The 20,139-nt window shown below is 41.4% G+C and overlaps 2 protein-coding genes across 5 annotated transcripts in view; one reads left to right on the top strand and one right to left on the bottom strand.

The window, feature by feature from the left end:
• Window positions 1–4,245: 4,245 nt before the first annotated feature.
• On the top strand, window positions 4,246–6,249 carry LOC131213391 (sodium channel protein Nach). The gene is made up of 3 exons (XM_058207422.1): window positions 4,246–4,964; window positions 5,038–5,541; window positions 5,634–6,249. The coding sequence occupies exons 1-3, from the start codon at window positions 4,246–4,248 to the stop codon at window positions 6,247–6,249; spliced, it is 1,839 nt and encodes a 612-aa protein (XP_058063405.1).
• Window positions 6,250–7,118: 869 nt separating this feature from the next.
• The window catches only part of LOC131213824 (RNA-binding protein squid), a 14,358-nt gene continuing 1,337 nt past the window's right edge, over window positions 7,119–20,139 (bottom strand). Inside the window, exons 2-8 of one of the 4 annotated variants that reach the window (XM_058207975.1) lie at window positions 16,177–16,217; window positions 15,492–15,766; window positions 14,692–14,956; window positions 14,322–14,480; window positions 12,330–12,341; window positions 9,016–9,096; window positions 7,119–8,160 (exon numbers count right to left, since the gene is read on the bottom strand). In XM_058207975.1, the coding sequence (XP_058063958.1) occupies window positions 8,081–8,160; window positions 9,016–9,096; window positions 12,330–12,341; window positions 14,322–14,480; window positions 14,692–14,956; window positions 15,492–15,766; window positions 16,177–16,217 (913 nt within the window). In that variant the 3' untranslated portion in view covers window positions 7,119–8,080. Of the gene's footprint in view, window positions 8,161–9,015; window positions 9,097–12,329; window positions 12,342–14,269; window positions 14,481–14,691; window positions 14,957–15,491; window positions 15,767–16,176; window positions 16,218–20,139 lie in introns of all 4 variants that reach the window. The other 3 variants (XM_058207976.1, XM_058207974.1, XR_009156978.1) reach the window with 3 other exon arrangements.

The following is a 20,139-nucleotide window of genomic DNA, read 5'->3' on the forward strand; positions in this document are numbered from 1 at the left end:
TGGAACATTGGTCGGGTCGCCTCTTCGAGATGGCTACTGCAGCACTAAAGAGGCATCCAAGACAAGCGGAGCCGGTGGAAACGTGGGTTGGCAGATATTGAGTATGGAATTGGTCAGCGTCTATAGCTCTCTGTAGCTTTTTCGATGTTTTTTTAATCTTCTACAGCCTTCTTCGCACCTCGCCGCTCAGGGTACTCAGATGGGTGTTTGTCAAGAGGAAATAAATACGCCAAAGCTATAAAGTGATGCATCTAGTATTTGGATTCGGGAAGATCCGGGACGCAAAATATCGACTGTATGGCACGTAGCGTGCCATCTTGTTGAAACCATCGTCGTCGTCCATGTTTTAAGCTTCAGCTTTCGCCGCAGAACCAATTGGAAAGCCAACATTTCTGGAAGCGTATAGCGTCCCATTTCGTTGACAATTCTCAGAATGAAGCTTGAAGTTTTAAAAGTCAAGTCAAAAGCTAGAGTAATAGAGTGCTCTGCTGGTATCTGCTTTCTAATATCGCTCAAGGCTCTATGTGCCTTACGAGATACGTGTCTACGGAAGATCCTGTGCTTTGCCCCATCATTTGGACTGGAATTTGCCCCACCGGTTTTCGCGATGGCACCCAAAATGGGGTCTCAATAATTCGCTTCAGTTGTCATTCACCAACCACCATTTGGAAGACGTCGTGTCGCATCCACAGCATGACAGCCCCCGGAGGGAAGGAGCAGCAAAGGAGAAAGACACAGACAGAGAGCATACACAGCAGTGTCCATAGAGGTCCAATGATAAAACAAAACATTAACGATTACACTAAAGGAAGAAAAGCCAATAAACAAATGCGCCCTGCGACTGACACATGACCTGGGGAAATTCTTATGCTCAGGTGGGGTGCAACGCGGTCTCTTCCATTCCGTTTGCCCAACGGCGCCCCGAGAACCGAGAGCTGGTCACGTCGTGTGGTCCGACGAAGGCTTCCACAGCTTCAGTGGACACCGGGTTTCCGGGACTGATGCCGCGTGCACCGGAAACAAAAGCATAGCCCAGCATAGGTGTGCGTTTTATTTGCCTTTACGCCCTTACCTGCTTGCTGTTGTTTCTAGATCACAGATTAGCCGTTCCTCTGCCCGATTCGGTGGCGACGGCGGCAGCATCAACGGGGCGGGGGGGTGGTGGTTAGAGGGGAACCAAAAAGTACGATACAATCCACAGACGGACGGGCACATTGCCACATAACTCCGCCACTCAAGCCCCCCGGCGCCGCCCCGGCCTAAACTAGTTCCTCGTCGATCGCGCGGGAACGCCGGGGCAGAACGCGAGCGCCGGGCAGAAGAGCAGGAGGACGGCAGGAGGAAGGACAAACAGAGTGTGTCCCGGGGAGAGGACAAAGCGAACCGCTCGGGGCCTATAAACGAGCATAAAGTTCCCACTCGACGACGATGCAGCAGCGGAGAGTATCGCAGCGCGCGGCGGTAGCAGCAGCAGCAGCAGCAGCAGCACTGATTTATGGACGTGTTCTCCAATTCCTAGGGCTCGACCTTCCGCGGCGCTACATGGCCTACGAGGCGTGGTGGTGGTTGTGGTCCCGCGACAAAAACTCCAAACTCCTGGCCTCTGGACCTCCAGAGGACCCGGGGTTCGCGAGCGCGCGCGCACGTTGGAATTGGGCTTTTTTCGTTCTATACTGTTCATTTCTACTTTCTCTCTCTCTCCCTCTAGCTCTCTCTCTCTGTGTCTCCCTCACTCTTTTTCGCTGTCTCTCCCTCCCTCGGTGTAGGTTGCTGTGAGATTTCTGGCCACAGGAGATGTGGCGGCTCCAGATACGGCGAGGGATCGAATCAATTTGTTCGAATCGTTCGGAGCGACCAGAAGGAGTATATCAGCGTCCGTGGCGGGTCCATTCCGGGAGGTCACGGTGGGGTCTGCTAGTGTCCCCTTCGAAGCCTGTTTGACTCGAAGCGCGACTTGAGCGAATGTTTGACCCGAACAAAAAATGCAATCAATGTTTCAAACAAAGGACTTAAGAGCTAGTTTCGTCCTTAATGTCCTTAAATGGCCTGGGAGCTCCCCTTAAGTCCCATCCATAAGTCCTAAAATTCCGGCGCCGTGTGTGCCCCTTTTTCTTTGGGTCGCATATATATTTTTCTTTCACTCCATCCTCTCCCGCACATTCTAATGTCAGATTGTTCAGCTGTTGTAAACAAACAAGTTGTGTTTATTAGAATCACAAGGTTTCAATTTTACTACAGTTGGTCCACTTCGCTTCACTTCAGTATAAAGTTACGCACCGTTATAAACAGACGCTTTAAGCAACTATTTAATGATTTTCAAGTAGATTTGTTTACGTCATAAAGATACTTCCTTCGTGAGGCTTCGTCGCTGAACTGAAGGCCCAAATGCCGAGAGACCCTCTATGAGCAGGAACGAGACAAAAAAGTTATTCTCGCTGTTGCTATCTCTTTCTGGCCTTTGTCGAGAAAACAGTTCCCCATGAGATATTTCGTCTCAGTATGGAGAAAAGGGGTGCCTGTTTTGTTCGGGGAATGGATGCTCTCTCCAACTCTTGGACTTTTGGGGCCATTGGGGAATAGCTCTAGCGTCTCTGGCCAGAGTACCTTTGGGTGTGCATAAGAATCCGACTGGTATATTTAGTCTGCAAGAAGTGCTGCGGTTCAGCTTGACCTGGGCACTGGAGTAGTGTCTCCGGCGCCTCTCTCCGGAAGCTCTTCGCACTCCGACACTCCCGGCGCTCCAGTGACTCAGCTACAGCGGCCGTGTGTCACACACCCTACATAGCTGCGGCCCGAACCTAGGATCCCATTGGCGTCAGTCCCAGTACCATTGACTCGTCACCAGCGGAATCAGAGCAGAGGTACCCCTGACCGGCGCCAGTGGGCGAACTTCAAGCGTCACGCGCCAATCGTTGCGTCAATTGCGTCAGGGGCAATGTGCAATTTACGCAAATACTCGCGTTCGTTTCACACATGCCAGAGATCAGGGCGAGCAGGGCACCAGGAGGGGTGGATGGCTCCGGTGGGTCCTCTGGTCCAGGGGGTCCAGGTTCTGTAACAAATAACCACCGATCCGGCGAACGATTGGGAGCGTAGCGGCCGGCGGCAAACAGACGCAAAACACACACCGACCGCACGCAGAATCCGACGGAAGACCGCCAAGACAATGTGCATGGGATGAGACATTACGCAGGTGTTAAAACGAGTCGGTCCCGGAGCACGCTCTCCGGAGCAAGGCATCATCGCATTGCGCAAATGGCGCACAGGAAGCCGACTCGCCAGAGAGTGCGGGAGAGAGGGAGAGAAGAGGCGAGCTTTTCGAGAAAGTAAGCACGTCATCAACTTTATTATTTTACAGCTGACAGGCACGCGTGTACATTCCAGGTGTACTCCCCATCTTCAGTCGAATGGTGAATGAGTGAACGTTCCGTAACGCTGCCTCATTTTCACGGCCGAATTCTGAAAATGCTGCATGCGTCATTTAAAAATGGCGCTGCGCTGGGACTTCCCATGCTGATTCACTCGCATCCATCCCCGCAAGCCGCAGGAAACTGTAGTTCCTTGATCGCTCACCGGGTACATCCGACTCACGATCAAACGCTAGTAAACATTTGAGCATTGGATTTGCTGTTTGCTTTCTTTACTGCATCCGTGTCACGGGTTTACATGCCGCGTAATGTTGTGGCCCCGCCAATAAATCCCCGATATTGCAATTAGAAGAAAGAAAATCCCCCGACTGTTACGTTAACATCGATCCATCGATCGCGCTGGCAGATGTGGAAGCGCCTAAAAGCAGGCAATCTGCGCCGCACAAAAATGGGTGCTATAAACGGTCCCATGTGCGTGTCTCGGCTAACGAGCGATTTACCAGCGGTGCCATAATGAGTGATACAGTGATGTTAATTGATCCATCCATACATTGGGCTGCTCCCATTTGGGTGGGGAATGGCGGCGTTAATGCAATATGTATGCTTTCAGGGACAAGCATTTCCATTCGGATTGGAGCCGTATCGCAGCCGTACATTGCCGACATGCAACCGACATCGTATCAACGATCGCTATCGCGACGGCGGTAATGGGATTCAGTCATGCGACCGTCGACCCGAGCACCGAGCACGGGGAACACTCATTTCGGCAAACCAGTTCCAGCTCTCTCGGTACAGCCGCTGGAAGTGCCCGCAGGACTCCCATACCACCGCTAGCCGTTCCGACCGCGACCTAACTCCAGCAGCACACCCATCCGTCATGAGAGCGACGAAAAAGATCCACTCGAAGCGTGGCGCGGCGGCGAAGCGTGGCCTGAAGACGGCGCCGAAGCCACCGCCGCCACCGTTCAAAGCGTGGCGTCTGCTGCGGCGCAGCTTCATCTTTCAGACGAAGGAGTTCTTCGATAACTCCACACTGCACGGCGTGCGTTACATCGCCGAGGAGGGCCGCCCCTTCTTCGAGCGGTTCATGTGGTTTTGCTTCGTGACGTTCGGCTTCATCGCCGCGGTGGTGATCATCTTCAGCCTGTGGGAAAAGTTCCAAACCAACCCGACCATCACCGGGCTGGACACGGACTTCCACAACCAGCAGGTCATCTTCCCAACCGTACTGGTCTGCCCGACGGCCCCGTACGACGAGGAAGAGATCCGGCGCGTGGCACACCAGCAGCTGGCCGGATGGGAAGCCGGCAGCGAGGTCTACGAACCGTTTCTGCGGCAGCTGACGCAGCTGTCCTACGCCCGGCTGCAGGAGATTGCCACCACCGTCGGCGGGCTGCCGGCGGGGAACGGTGTCCTGCGGGCGGCCAATCTGCGCGACCTGATGTTCCGGGTAGCGGTCCGCTGCAACGACACGTTCGCCGTCTGCCGGTACAAGGACGAGGACATCGATTGCTGCGAGATGTTTAAGCCGATGTACACAGAGCACGGGTTCTGCTTCGGGTTTAACGCCCGCTACACCAACAGCTGGAACCTGGAGTGAGAATCGTGAAGCCGTACGGCCAGCCAATACGGCCTGTTCGCCTGTTTTGACGTTTCCGGTCGTTTACAGGTTGCTCAATACCGAGGTACACGTCCTGTTCGAGACGGACAAGAAGTGGGCCCTGACTTTCGAGCCCCTCCGGGAGTCGAGCATCTTCGTGCACTCGTACAACGAGATCTCCGGCTGGGACTTCCAGCCGCAGGTCCTGTGGGACGTCGAATCGAAGGTGGAATTTCTTATCTCGATGAAGCAAACGTACACGACCGACGACGCGCAGCAGCTGTCGATCGGCCAACGGAAGTGCATCTTTCCCGAGGAGAAAAAGCTCCAATTCTACCAGGATGCGTACACGTTCTCCGGCTGCATGAAAGAGTGTCGCATTGCGAAGAGCCTCCAATTCTGCAAGTGCGCACCACCGTTCTACGCACCGATTCGGTCGATACCGCTGTGCACGGTGGCACACTTCGGCTGCTTGAGCGAGCACAGCGCGAACATTACGAGCATCAACAGCTGCCAGGATTGCGAGCTCGGGTGCCTAAATACAGTGTACGACATAGAGAAGTATTCGAAAATGTATGTCATTACGCTACGAGCTAGTGGCGGCATTTTTTTGTAGCACGTTATCATGATTTCTTACCCCGCGCTTGTTTGCTTCACATCGGCAGTATGAAGACCGAGGAGGAGCAACAGGAAGCCCAAGTGACGATCGAGTACCTGACGTGGCCCATTATACGCTACAAGCGGGAGGTGCTGTTCGGATGGGTTGACCTGCTCGTGTCATTCGGTGGCATCGCGGGCCTGTTTCTCGGCTTCAGCTTGCTGTCCGGGGTCGAACTCCTGTACTTCTTCACCATGCGAGCCTTCTGCATGGTATATCAGAACCGCGACGAGCTGGTGGCGATTGAACACGAGAAAATGACCGAAACGACACGACGCCTAGAGCTGGGACTGGGGACGGTCCGACCCAATGGTTCGCTGCCAATGTTGGGCAACAGGGGCACTACTACTGCCGTCGACCGCCGGCAGGTTGTCGTCAAGCTCATCACGACCGATTACAATCGCCAGCAGCAACAGACGGCTGACCGTGGCGTGGCTGGCGTGGTCCAGCAGCGTCATCACATCACCGGAAACCGCCTAAGCCAACTGCAAAAGCAAAGCCACTGGCAGAAGAACCAGCATATTATCTCGCATAAACATTCCAACGCCACCGAAGCTTACGGGAAAACGGCCGCGCTGGTGCGCAGTGAGCACGGTTACATTTATGGAGGATTTCTCCCATGAGCAATCCCGTTTAAATGAGCCAAATAAGTTGTTAGTTTAGGTCCGGTTCATTGACTCCGGCACACAATTACTAGTCCTCGATGCGCTAAAGATCGCTCGATTTATTATGCTCGTGTGAAAAAAGGCTTACAAGTACCAAGAATGTGTAATCTTTCAACTCTAGCTAAGCAGAGCTTATGATTTAGTGTGGACTTTACAACTTTTGTTTACAAAGTGTACAAAGCCCTGCCGAATGGTTCTTGGCAGATTGTAACGGTTTCCTACATTAGATGCAAGAGTTCTTGCCAGGTAGAATCAGAATACCGCCCGACGCCAGCTCTTCAATTGTATTCTGTAAAAAACAAAACCCACAGGAATGAAAGTTGTAACCCTACCCTGTAAACCGTACAAAACCAAACTGTGGGCGGTGAAAAGGCAAGTAGGAAGGATAATCAAGTCGTCCATGTGTCCAATGGTATCTCCTTGCTCTATTACACGAAAAATAGTCAGGAACAGACAAGCGAAACGAGGATAGATGTCCAGCAACAATCCAGGTTCACTGTTGCGGTACGCGAACGGTAGCGCACTTCGGAGTTTGGGCAAATGATACAATATCCCAAAAAGGAAACATGAAAGAAATGGCAGTCTCTAGATCCTTGGTGTGATGTTGTTTCTTACTACACTATCAACAACGGTTGGGAAGAGCTCCTCATACAACCTCCGTTTGGGAAAGAAATGTTAGCACTCCACTAAGTATTCATACCACAGCTGACCATGTCCACAACCCCACGAATTATGAACGTGGTTAGCTGTTGTAATGCTGGACCAGATTACAAAATCGCTGCACCCCGTCCATTTTAAGAGATATAAAACACAATTGCTTTGCTTAGTTAACGTTTTAATTTACAATTGAAACATTTGTTCATTTCGTTCATTTCATTCATTTCGTTCATTTGGAATAGTTAAAAAGAGGGATGAAGGATGTCTCAAGAGAAGGGGCGCTGTTTGTTACTTCTTTAACTACGCTTTAGTAACATAATGCTGAAGAGAACCTTCTTAAACTACTTCAGCAAAATAATGCTGAAGGGAACTGTGCCCTAATTTGTTTTTATTTCTTTTCATTCATTTTTTCTCGGTTTTGTTCTATACTTCCTTAAGTTCCTTTCTTCCTTCGTTCCATCAATCCTCCCTTCAACTCCTGTGATTCTCTCACTAAATATGATTTTCCTTTTACATATCTGTACTAGTTCTGTCTGATGTACAGTTGCTGCAAACACAAGTTCTAATATCGCCTAACGTCACACTTATTCAGTAACCTTAATACTAAGGCGTAGGATCCTATTGAATCCCAAACTGTGAAGGATACCCTCCTTTATAGCCAGCTTTGGACTTTGGAGAGGATGGAAGGAAAAGGCCAAAAGATAAATTGGTGCGATTAGTTATGGCTATACTAAACCTCACCCTACATCGCATACCAAAATGTACGCAATATGCAAATACAATTATTGTTTCTCTCTTGATAAAGTAATGTCGATCTATCATTGCATTGCGTCACATGCCGTCAGGCGTGATCTACTAATTGAGATGACAAATGGTACGATAATACTCCCGTATAAACGGAGCTCATGTGCTCCAAAATCAGAAGTTTAGCTCCATCCACTCCAAGCGATTGGCAATATCCTCCAGTTCTGGAACTGAAACATATGCCTATACAATAAACCGGGATCTTCTTGTTCCTGGCGCGTTTGCGGCACTTCCCTTTAGGATAGTCTGTCTGTTGTAAAATTAAACTGAACTCATGATTTTTTACGTTGGTTATTTCTATAAATGAAGTTAAATTTACGTAAAATTATTAATAGGGCGTATGACGCGGTTGGCGGCCACCACCTCCGCCGCCTCGTTGTTTTCCACCTCCGTAACCACCAGCGCCACCTACGGAAGATGAAGTAAAAACAAGATGTTTTAAGTACTATGTGTGCAAAGAGTATTCCGTATGAAATGTCAATGAAACCACGGAAAACATGTTCGACTGTTCGGGAAACAAGTCGGACGAAAACTAGGAGGGACATAAAATCTTAGAGCAGGCTGTGTATTATCCTGCCTATCGGAAAGGATAAAGCACAAACGAAAATGTTCAATTTTCGCAATAGACCAAATTTTCAAAATACTTCTATAGGGGCAGTCAACTGGGGCAGTCCTTTCATAAGTCCATACATATTTTTTTCGTATCATTAAAAAAAAACTTGAACAAAAAAGAAAATAAAAAGCACCAAAGAGCAAAACAAACGCATTAAATATGAGAAAAGTTTACAACAAGAGCAGTGAAAATCCAGGTTGTATTGTTTCGTGCTCATAGTTTAGTGTCAAATAAAATAGCCGCGCGTGAAACGAACATAATGGTTGCTGTCGCTAACGTCACTGGCAATACAGTATAAGATAAAATTTTGGAGTGTACTCAATTTACCGATTTGTCAAGTCAAACAAGAAGAGACTCTGCAATAAATCTTGGTGAATGAATGACACAGATATAAAAGAATATACATGTGATATTCAAAAAGAAAATTCTAACCTTTTGAAAATGATTTAGAGGTTAAAAATAATATATATTTTACATCAAAACGAGTTTATCAAGGTGTATGTGAAACAAACCATGTTTATCGTGATGTGATTTGACTTTCAAGATGATATGATCCCTTGTTGAGGGATCAATGCGTTTATGTGTGCAGGAGCATTGAGGGATAAAGGTAAAAAATGAAGTAACAATAGTAGTATCCTAAAAAATGCTACCTTTGCCCCCTCCTCCTCGTGGACCGCCTGGTCGACCTCCGTTCATGTAACCTCCATCGTAACCTCCATAACCGTAGTCATCTAGAACAGAAATAGGCATGAGTGATGGTCGATAATCATTTAAAATGTAAATTTAAAAAACCTTAGTCACCAAGAGCGACCACTCGCTGCCGCGCACGCTATACACCCATCCACACACCGATGGAAACGTTAATCGTCAAGTTCAAGATTAGTCGAATTCATAAACCAGCGCTCATAAGAGAAGCCGATACTTATACAATTTGCGACAATTCTATGTTTGCTGTTTCCGGTATGTGATGGGTGCGAAGGGCGCGTACATAAAGCTTTTGGTGACAACACGGTTGTGATGCGCGATGTCCGGAGGAAGGCTACACACTTTTACTCATGATGAATGAGAATATGAGAATCTGCTGATAATTCGTTTTCGGATAAAGGGAAGGAAGAGAAACCCAGAGCTTTGCCGTTTAACTTTTACCTTAAACTTGTTCTCTGCATCGATACATACGGAGAACACAGACAAACGTAAAATATTAAACAACTGTCCTGGGGAAATTAATAGTCAATTTCTTCGGTGTGAACATACGGAAAGTGGAAAGAGAAAATATTCATTCTATACGATAGTGCAACAAATATCGGGCGGGGAAAACAGATGTTTGGAGATATTGAGAGAGATTTCGATGTAAAGAGAAAGTCGAGGAAACAGCGAAAATAGAAATCATAGTAACGAATATCTAAGATAACAAATTGGCATAAAATAGCAAATTCTTGCTCGTCTTACTATCTACCAAAACAATATCAATTCAAACAAAATCATTGAATCGAAAAAACGCAGCCAACAACAAAATGCAATATAAAATCTAAACCTTCGAAAATTTAATTTAAAATAACTAATCTACAAACTAATCATAACACACACTAGTGCAGTGTCTTCTTATATTGCAACAACTTCGTCCCTTTTCACGTTCTTATAGGCATCAAAAACATAAGTCATGAAAAAGTTACCAGAGTGGTATGTGGATTGATGGTAAAATGGTTTCAGATAGAAAGCTGATTTAGCAATATATGACATATTTTCTTTTTAAACATGCCTTATTCGAACAACTGATAAATAATGCAACATAATTGCACATTTCCACCTGCACCCGCACATTCATGAAGGCAGGCACATGCATTTTCCACACTTACTATAAGTCAGAGTCAGTTTGAACCACTTGATGAACAGTGACGGTTTTGCATTTAAACGTTTTTCTGTTCTCTTACTTCTTTTCCACTAGTGCTCGTTATATCTTATCTCAACTTGTGTTGCTACGTTTGTCTGTTTATGTATCCTTCTATCTATCTAACTATCTCCATCTTTATCTCTCTCTTTATCTCTGTTTGCACAGCGACACGCATGATGAGATTTAGCAGAACCTAGGGGAAAAATAAGACCGAGATACGCAGGAAGCACATTGTTGAGAAGGTAGCTAAGGTGTAGAAAAAAAGAAATTTTTTGTTCACTTAGTTTATTTAAGTTTCGTTTTCTTGTCTTAAACTGTATATACAGTAAATACAACGTACAAATTTCATATTGATCCACAATGCATTTCCGTTATCATCTACCTTATTTTTCCATTTTTTATATTTTTCGTTTTGCTTTGTGTAGATTATGTGGCTTGTTTTAATATATGTTGCTTTGTTCATTCCGCTTTCATAGTACATAATGTGTGAATGTACATAAAATTGCGCATGAAATCTCAGCAATAAATTAAAAATGTAAGTATTTGATTGCAAGTGACAGATAGCGTAGCGTTGCTCGTTAAACGCAATGAAAGGGAAACTTTGATATGAAACTTCTAAGCACATTAGCTATCTAAAAATAGAAGAAAAAAAGCTTTCTCCGTGACATACATCTCGTAACACGTGCGTGTTCCTGAACGGGAGGAGTTGTTACCTAAAGCAGTAAAAAGCAGAACTTCCAAATAACATACATTGAACGTTATGATGTTAGTAGATCGTTGCGTTAATTACACAACGTAAAAATTTGAAACAATTATGCAAGCTAACACAAACTAATCAATCCAATTTAGATAAATTTAATTGAATTGAAAATTGCGTTTCTAATGATTTCATAATCAGGAACGACTTAACATTTGTTGAAAATATATTGCCTACTTTATTGCAAAGCATCATTGAACAAAAAACAGAAGTGCTTATCGGATCTTATGGAGAAAATAAATCCGAAAGAAATGGTCCGATACACAATTTTGACTTCATTTTTGATCTACAAAAATTATGATACAATAGCAATCCTCAAACAACATCTGGCAAAGTTTCATATCATTTCAATAATTTGATTCTTACGCTCCGTTTCAGAACACTCCTCGATTTGGTTTATAAAATTAACAATGTTTTAACCAAACAAAACGCAGCCATTGCCTCCGGTAGTTGACAGACCTACATCGGAATTTCGGTGTCATGGTCGGAAGCTGTAGAACCTAAATGATTGTCAGTGACAAACATAAAAATGGTCTACAATGGTTACTAAACGTAGTTGTAACCAAGAATGACCACTTCTCGATCCTGAATTCTTATTCGCTCTAGTCAGGGCCTTCCCTAAGAGTTTATTTTATCGCATGTTTTCTTATACTGATAGGTGGGGAGTAATTCAGCCGTCATATGGCTATGCAAAACAGCACAGTAGCAGCAATGGAATACGGCTACAAAAAAAATTACTCTCAATAATTGAGCGCGCCCTCAGAAATTGCAACTAAAGTTGACAATGAATCGTTTTACACGGCCGGTAATAGTACAGTGAAAATCTTGAAAAAGAATTTTCTTAAACAAATTTGGGCTTATTATTGGATCTGTTTTCAGTTGTTTTGTAAGGCTGCCGCGATTTTTCAATGTTCCATTGATTCATCGTTCTCTTACAACTTGAAATGATCAAGCGAAATTATTCATTCATTACATTACCATATTTTCGGTAGCGTGGTCTACAAAACACACTTATTTTATGTTTTTTACAATTAATTTTGCGCTCCTGTATTTGAGTTTTTAGGATTCAACTCAAAAAGTAAACAGTGTCGTAAAAATTTTCAAGAGCATGGGCATGAAATGGATGAAAGCATCAATGATGGAGAGTAAATTGGAGAAATAGGAAAAGATAGATAGAGAGGAGAGAAAAAGAGAGAGATAGAGAGAGTAAAAGAGAAAAACCTAACAGTTGATATCCTCATTGGTATTGTGAATAGTATAGAAAGTATAGTATACCAAGGGTATCGATCATATTATATTATAAACAAAACTACCACTACCATCATATCCTTTAAAAACTGACATGAATGAAATGAAATTTCAATGTGTTCTTCAAAAGCATCTTTTTGCCATCTAAAAATTTCATCTATCGTTTAAAATGACCTTATGATCATTCACATACGACTTCCTTGCACATCTAATCCAAGATAGCTGAATTAGATTTACTAAACAGCAGCGAAATTAACTTAACTCTAACGCGTATCCTGAGAATTGGAGATATTATCACAGTTGCTATCAGTCATATATCGCCATCTTCAATCAATAACACATTCTCAGCAAAGTATGAGATAATCTGTGTAGGAATTTAACTTTAAAAAATATCTGACGCAGAGTTGTACACATTTATACCATGGTTGTAAGCGTCAATTATCATGGTTAAATACGCGTTGCACTATATTTAACAATTCGAGATGATAGAAGAAATCAAAATTATGGAACTTTTTGACAGCATGTGTCTTTACAGTGCTACAAAGATTAACGCTGACGAAACAATCATCTACCAGAAGGATCGAAAATTCAAAAATTATGAAACACAACCACCAATCAGCTCAAATGCATGCACTCGAAAGGGAAATTGCCTGGCTGAAACTTCCTGGCCAGAAAGGTAAAGGTATTTTCCCCAAAAATACTTTGAATAATATTCTTGCGTTCCCACCCAACGGATAACGGCTATTTTCTTCTCTTTTTTCTCTCTCTTTTTCTCATATGTTTCTTCGTCTTATCTTAATCTCTTTTTCACTCTCTCTGCATACTGCTCTGTCTAAACATCCGCGTGAAAAAAGTATAAGCAATGATTCGTAGGTGAATTGAAGGGGAGAGAAATGAGAGGCACACTCAAATGCGATCACCGACACTTAGGACTTTAAATAATTTTTAAGAATCGTATGTTTCAATTACTTAATTTTTTGTATTGATATTTCAAATTGTCCTGCATTATACTGGGAATTTTTTGTCAAGGTTCCACACCTTCGTGTACACTTTTCCTCACCAGTTTTCTCTTTCTCCATCTGTCTTGTTTATATGTATCCTGTTTTTTGCAATCTAGTTTTTGTTCTCTCGCTTTTGTATCGTTGCGTATTATTCTTTACTTTACAACACTCTTTCGCATAGTGTTTTTTAACTCCCTTTATTGTTTCACTCTTGCTTTTTTTTCTCTTTTACTCTCTTTCTCTCTCGTTCTCTCTCGCTAGATTGCTCTGTCGTTGAAGTTCATACCAAATACTACTGGAAACTAGGTATAAAACATGCATGAGAGACATGTAAGAACGAACATACTCAACGAAGAAGCAATCTCAGTTTAGAAAAAGAGATTAACTAGTGGATTTCATCAAAAACGAAAAGAAAATACCGACAAGAAAGGATAAAGTTAACAACCGTTCGCCAAAATTTAGGACATTGCATGATACATATAGTGCATATAAATTTAGTTTCGACCGTCACAATTGCGTATGCTTGACGCGCCAATCTGCAAATCACTGTCTAAAATTTAAACAAGACAAAATGACACAAATCAATTACAGTACTAAACATTATACATCAATAAAGAGCAAGAGAATAGCATCTCTTGTGAAAAAAGTAAGAATTTATAATCAAAACATATGTTAATCATTTTATAGAAAAGGATTAGTTTACACTAAACAAAATAAATTGCACACACGTACATTACTAAACCAATAAAAGAGAGTTTGGGTTAACGTGTGCAGAAACAAATTATAGAAGGAAATAGACATGAAACATTTATTCGCTTTTGTTTCCCATAATTGCATACAACTCGCCCGAGTAGTACATTTTGATTTATAGAGAGAAATAGACAAAAAATTAAATCATCATATGCAATGTGTGATATATGCTTTGTATGAGAGAACAAAGAAGACTTCAAAATTATGTTTTACGAGCATAAAATGGTAGTTGCTAAAGTAGGGGATAAACATAATACCGCAATTTTTAAGACTGCTAATGTTTCTTTGGCGAACGGTTGTTGTATTTACCGTAACCGTATGCGGCAAAATCGTATGCACCAGTGTAGCCTCCTCCTCCAAAGCACCCGCCGAAATAATCGCAACTATAATCACCATATCCACCGCCATATCCTTGACCGTAACCGTAGCCTCCGTAACCTTGTCCGCCCCAGCCTTGACCGTAACCACCTATGAAGAATTTATCGGAAGAAAACAAAACCATATAAGAACTAAATATAAGCGAAATAGATTTTCGATTTTTTTCGTGCTGTTTTTATACTATTTCTTTTATGACGATGGAACGGAACACACACACACGAGTTCGTAAAAGAATTATTTTGGTAGAAAACATCGAAAAGAAAACGATTAAGTTACACAAGACAGAAGAAAGAAGACTCACCTTTTGGACCTCCGGGGCCACCACGACCACCTCGCATTCCTCGTGGAGGAGGACCACGCATACCGCCACGACCACCCATGGGACCCATCGGGCCCATGTTGTCCGGCTTGGGTGTTGCCTTTTTGACATCCACTTCCTTGCCAGAGATGGTCTGTTTAGGTGTTTTCAGCAGCTCATTCACCACCTGCTCCGAGTCGAATGTTATGAAACAGAAACCTTTTCGTTGGTTCTTCTGCTTGTCAAAAGGCATTTCAACTTCGACGATCTGTTTATTAACAATCCGAAATAGCATTTGGATTGTTGAATCATGAAAAAAAGAAAACAAAATATTTGTTGTACACCATGTTTGTAAACTGTAGTTATATTCCATGGTGAAATTTTTTTTTGCTAGGTGAAACGCTCAGAATATTTATTGTGCTTAGATTTGGTAAAAGTTTAATCACATCTTTCATAAGCAGAACTGTTAAAGGGGAATCATCATATTAACCACCCATAGCAAAAGAAAAATTATCACAAACGCATTCGAAAGTGATGTGAAAGAGAAATCTCGTGTTATAATTTTTAATCCGTTTTTGATCATGTTTACGTTCTTTAGATCAATTATTTTTTAATCAAGTGTCAAATGTATGTTACATTGGTTAAAATTTAAGATTTATTGTCTATTACAAAGCTAATATTTGCATTCGCAATTAAGCAGATTTGAAAGATTTGTTTACAAAAACAGATTTAAAACACTAACATGAGTTTTCATTCTTTTCATTTCTGCAGAAAAATGTATATTTAGAATGTTGCTGACTTACATTTCCGAACTGCCCGAAGAAAATCTTAATTTCTTCGTCACTGATTTCCGTTGTGAGACCGCCGACAAAAATTTTGCCATAGCGGGCTTTCGCCTTCTTTGGATCGACCTTCTTGTTATTAATAACATGATCGCCTGCCGAAACGACTTTCTCGATCGAGTCAGCATTTTTGTAGACGATGAAGGCGAAACCACGTGACCGTCCTGTGTTTGGATCCGTCTTCACGTTGATGGTTTCAATTTCACCGTATGCGCTGAAGTGTTCCTTCAATTCCTCTATGGTTTGGACACAAATAGATAAAAAAAAATACATTTAGGAAAGACTTCATTTCAAACTCGACTCGCTGTTTTGTTTTAATCGGAAAGACGAACAAATGAATGATGAACGTATCTCGCAAGGACAGTGATGAGGGTATCTAAAACTAAAGCGCTTAACTGGAGACTCACAAGTTATTTAATGAAATGATGTTAATATACGATAGAAGATGTAAATGGATGTGTTTGTGGAAGGATGGTATACTGAGGAATTTTGGTTAGTAAGAGAATAAAAAGAATGGATTTTATAATATTACGGATATGAACAGATTGAACAAAACAGGAGGCCACAGCATTTTTATATGTAAAATACGGATACTTTGTATACTTTTAAGAAAATATTGAATTTAAAAAAGAAAAATGCATATTACTGTCAGATGTTTCCCAACTAAGTCCACCAACGAATAATTTTCTGGAAAAGTGGATGAAAATTTACGAATTAGAACATTTATTACTATAGTTTGCATAGGAATGTAAATTTTACTTATAGTTAATAATAAGAAGTCGTTTCAACAATAACTCAATTAAATAGTAAAAGCTTTACAGATAATAACAGTACGTGGATGGATACATTACTTTATTTCATTTATTATTAAATTTCCCAGTATTGATATTTAAAAAAACTTTATTTTTCAGTTAACTTAGCCATAAAGTAGATATATAAACGTTTTACAAATATGCGAACATCATTTACAATTGCAACACAAATTTCTGTTTGACAAATGTTCTGAGCAAAAAACGTTGTAACAATTATGCTAACACAGATTTTTGTTGGTGGTGGTGGGTGGTAAAGAAGATTTGCATGACATCGTTAGTTTGAACCAGAAATATTTTTGCTCTTCGTTTGTTTACAATAGGTTAACGTGTTTTTTTGCTTTTCGGTGTATATTTGTTGGATTTGTTTTACTTTTCAATGCAATCGTTAATTGTTAAAAAGGTATTGCATAAATCAAAATGGTTATGTTTTTCTTGAAATTACTATTTTAAAAAATTGACAAAGAGACCTGGTGTTCGCTCTTCTAGCAGGTGGACGAAATATGAGATGAAATAAGAGGAAATAACTTGTTCAATATTGTATAATATAAATATAAAATATATATATAAAACATAAAACAGAATTTGCAACTCAAGATGAAGTGTATGTGTTTAGAAAGTATTCCGAACATAGTAATTATAACAAAACACAATTGAAAAAAATTTTTATCAAGAGAAGTAAACTTAAGGCTTGAATAAATTGGTTGCCTTTACTAGAAAATTTCATTTTGTTGTGTATTTAAAAACGCTGATCTCAATTTTAGGTTTTAAGATTATTGTTTCTTATTTGATTTATGTTAGCATAAATACCATCTTCTCTCGTGCACATCCTGGTGCAGAATCCCCAACATTTTCTCTCTTTCTCTCTCTCAGATGTCCTCAGAGTTCAGGCTTTTTGCTTTCTCAACACCTGTCGGAGAGGAACAATATTAGTCGTTCACTCTAAACAGGAATCCATGTTTTTTTTCCTAGCTAAAGAACGATAACGCTAGTTCGACAAGCAACGAATAGCACAATCTAATTCAACACGCTCAAAATGGGCAGTAAAATTTGTGAATCTTGATCATAGTGATACGTTTTACACATTTAACAGAAGTAGTTCATTTAGCAACCGGTCTTTACTAATAATGGCTGATGTTAAGCAGCAGCAACAGCAAATGCAGCAGTAGAACAGCAAGAGGTCGATATCAAACTTTTGGGGACAGAACAGCAAGAACAGCAACCATCGCCTCCTCGGAACTGAGCGCAATCCTCCTTTATTGATGATTTTAGTCTTTATTAAGAACAGCTAAGAGAAAATGCAAGTAATAAACGCCACTAAACACAAACCATATGAAGTTTTTCTGGTTCCTATAAACATTTGTTACATTCTACGCATTAAGACTAAATAGTCAAACATCGTCAAGTGAGTACCAACAACTCAAGTGACCGATTCTTAACTAATATTAAATTATTGACTGGACGGATTTAATTGATTGATCTAATTGAATAGAAAGAAAACCCAATTCGCAGTTCACAAAGTCTTGGTAGTAAAACTTTAGATATATTCGCAAATTAGCTATGAAATATTAGATAAAAGAATTGATTTTCATTAGAGTTTATTAACAGTGTACATTACCCAAATTGAATGAAATTGAAACCGTGCATTCGGGTTTTTGAGGAAATACACAAGAATATGGAAAATCGATACCATCTCGTTACGCCAATTAATTAAGAATGTTATTACAAGGTTGCTATGGTTTCTGTTCAGCAAGAAAATATTAGAGCCGGTCCTGTAATAAAATTCGTGTCTCAAAAAATGCATTGGCATTGAAGTTATCTGAATCACTATCGATTATCAATTGTATAACAAAAAAACATATCAGAAAATATGCCCCGACAATTGCATACATACACACGTAACGTTTACCTCGAAACCGCAATTTTTTTATATTGCGTTGAGCCTAGGACAATGCATTATTCCGAAAACTATCAAGGCTTTTTTCTTCTTATAAAACAGTAACATTATTACACTTAACATTTGCTAAATCATCCATTATTGATTTAATTGTCGATTGTATTGATCAGCTATGATTCTCTATGACCTGTCTAATGTTGAAATTACCAGGAAATAAGAATCAATACAAGGAATGGCAAATTTACCTCCATAATCTTCGCCTATCCGGTAGGTGCTTCGACCAACCACTAGAAAAATTTTCAGAATATACTCAGAAGCGTGATTGATAGTTGATGATGATGATGATGCAAACTTTAGACGTCACACAAAACGAAACCATAAACAATTGCGCCAACTTGGGTTAGCGTATGTGGCGAGGAGGCGAGGCAAAAAAATTTTCCAAATGATCCAAATATTCCAAGTCCAATATTTTTTAAACATTGGAATAAGGTGAAGTACAATATTGTATCACTTTTACTTCAAATTGACTGGCATGATGCATAAAATGCTTCATATTGCATATTTATTACTATGACCAATGCTTCATTTGCGACTCGGATGTCAACATTATTTAACTCATGTGACTTATCCCTTGGCACAAGGTCCTTTGCGTAGAAGTAGAAATTTCCCCCTTAAAGATTTTACATGTTGTTGGATAGGATTCCATGATTCTTTTATGCTTTGTCGAATGCTGTACATTGTGGCCTCGCTGGTGTTTCTCTATCACACACCAATTGCACAGCATCACTTTGCTAGCTTAGACATGGGGGGTTGGGGGTGTGACCACGGCCACCATCACACAAGAATTTTCCTTAGGGATTGAAGAAAAACCATGTCGTGAGTCGATTTAGTTAACACTTCGGAGATGATGCACTGTATCAAAAACAATACATGCTTGTTCCTATGATTATTCTACCATACATGTTATACAGCCTGTTAGCTTGGGACTGCCTTCGTTAGTGGAATTCCAAGAACTGCTTTCGTCCTCACCAACACATAACTGAGTGGTGTGTTGCACACGCTCGGTCTTTTTGCAACAGAGCATGCGCTTAATTTTTTGTATATGAAATTTCCACGGCCTTGCAGCAGTGTTGGTGATGATGGAAGCATTTGTTTACATCTCTAGGCAGTTCTTGGAATCGGTTTAAGCTATTTTATCGAACAGGGCGTAAGCCAGCCAGCCGGGTCTTGATATAACATTGTGATAGTGTTTTTAATTGTTCCAAAAACTTCGTGGGAACTCTTTTGAAATCTAAAGCTTGATCTTGTAGCGTGCATTATCGCATTGGGCGCATTGGATGATGTAGAATAGGTTTGGTGCAAACACTGTTCAATCGATTTGCTGGTTGTGTTTTATGTTTTTCCGTATTATTAAGACAGAACAAAGCCTCATAGTTCTTATCCTAGTCTCGCAATGATTAGTTATCTTGCAGAGTAACCACGGTTGTAACAGAGAACATCACACTTTGATCGAGTAGATCCATACGGCACAGTACAACAAAAGTAAATTTTAACTTATAAAATATTGTAAACTAAAGCACCTACCGAAGCAGTCTCTATTTTCAGGGTAGAAAAGATAAACATTTGAAAAAAAAATCCAGCGGAACATTTGCGGACAATTTGTGTTTATAGAATTACTTTATTGTTTGTCGCAATAAAACCCTGTGTTAAATTTGGAGGTTGTGGTTCCGTTTACGTAGTAATTGTGATTTAAATTGGAATGGCGGGTGGAATTATAGTGACTCAAAGCCTGCAACCGCTAACATTGTCGGGTATGCGCAATATGAATAAGCACTGCTTTAGATTGTTATTCGTTAAAATGACAGTGCGCAGTGTTCTTCTTATATATATAATAGTACATAAT

Source organism: Anopheles bellator, chromosome X (genome assembly GCF_943735745.2).
Source record: "Anopheles bellator chromosome X, idAnoBellAS_SP24_06.2, whole genome shotgun sequence".
NCBI classification, from domain to species: Eukaryota; Metazoa; Arthropoda; class Insecta; order Diptera; family Culicidae; genus Anopheles; species Anopheles bellator.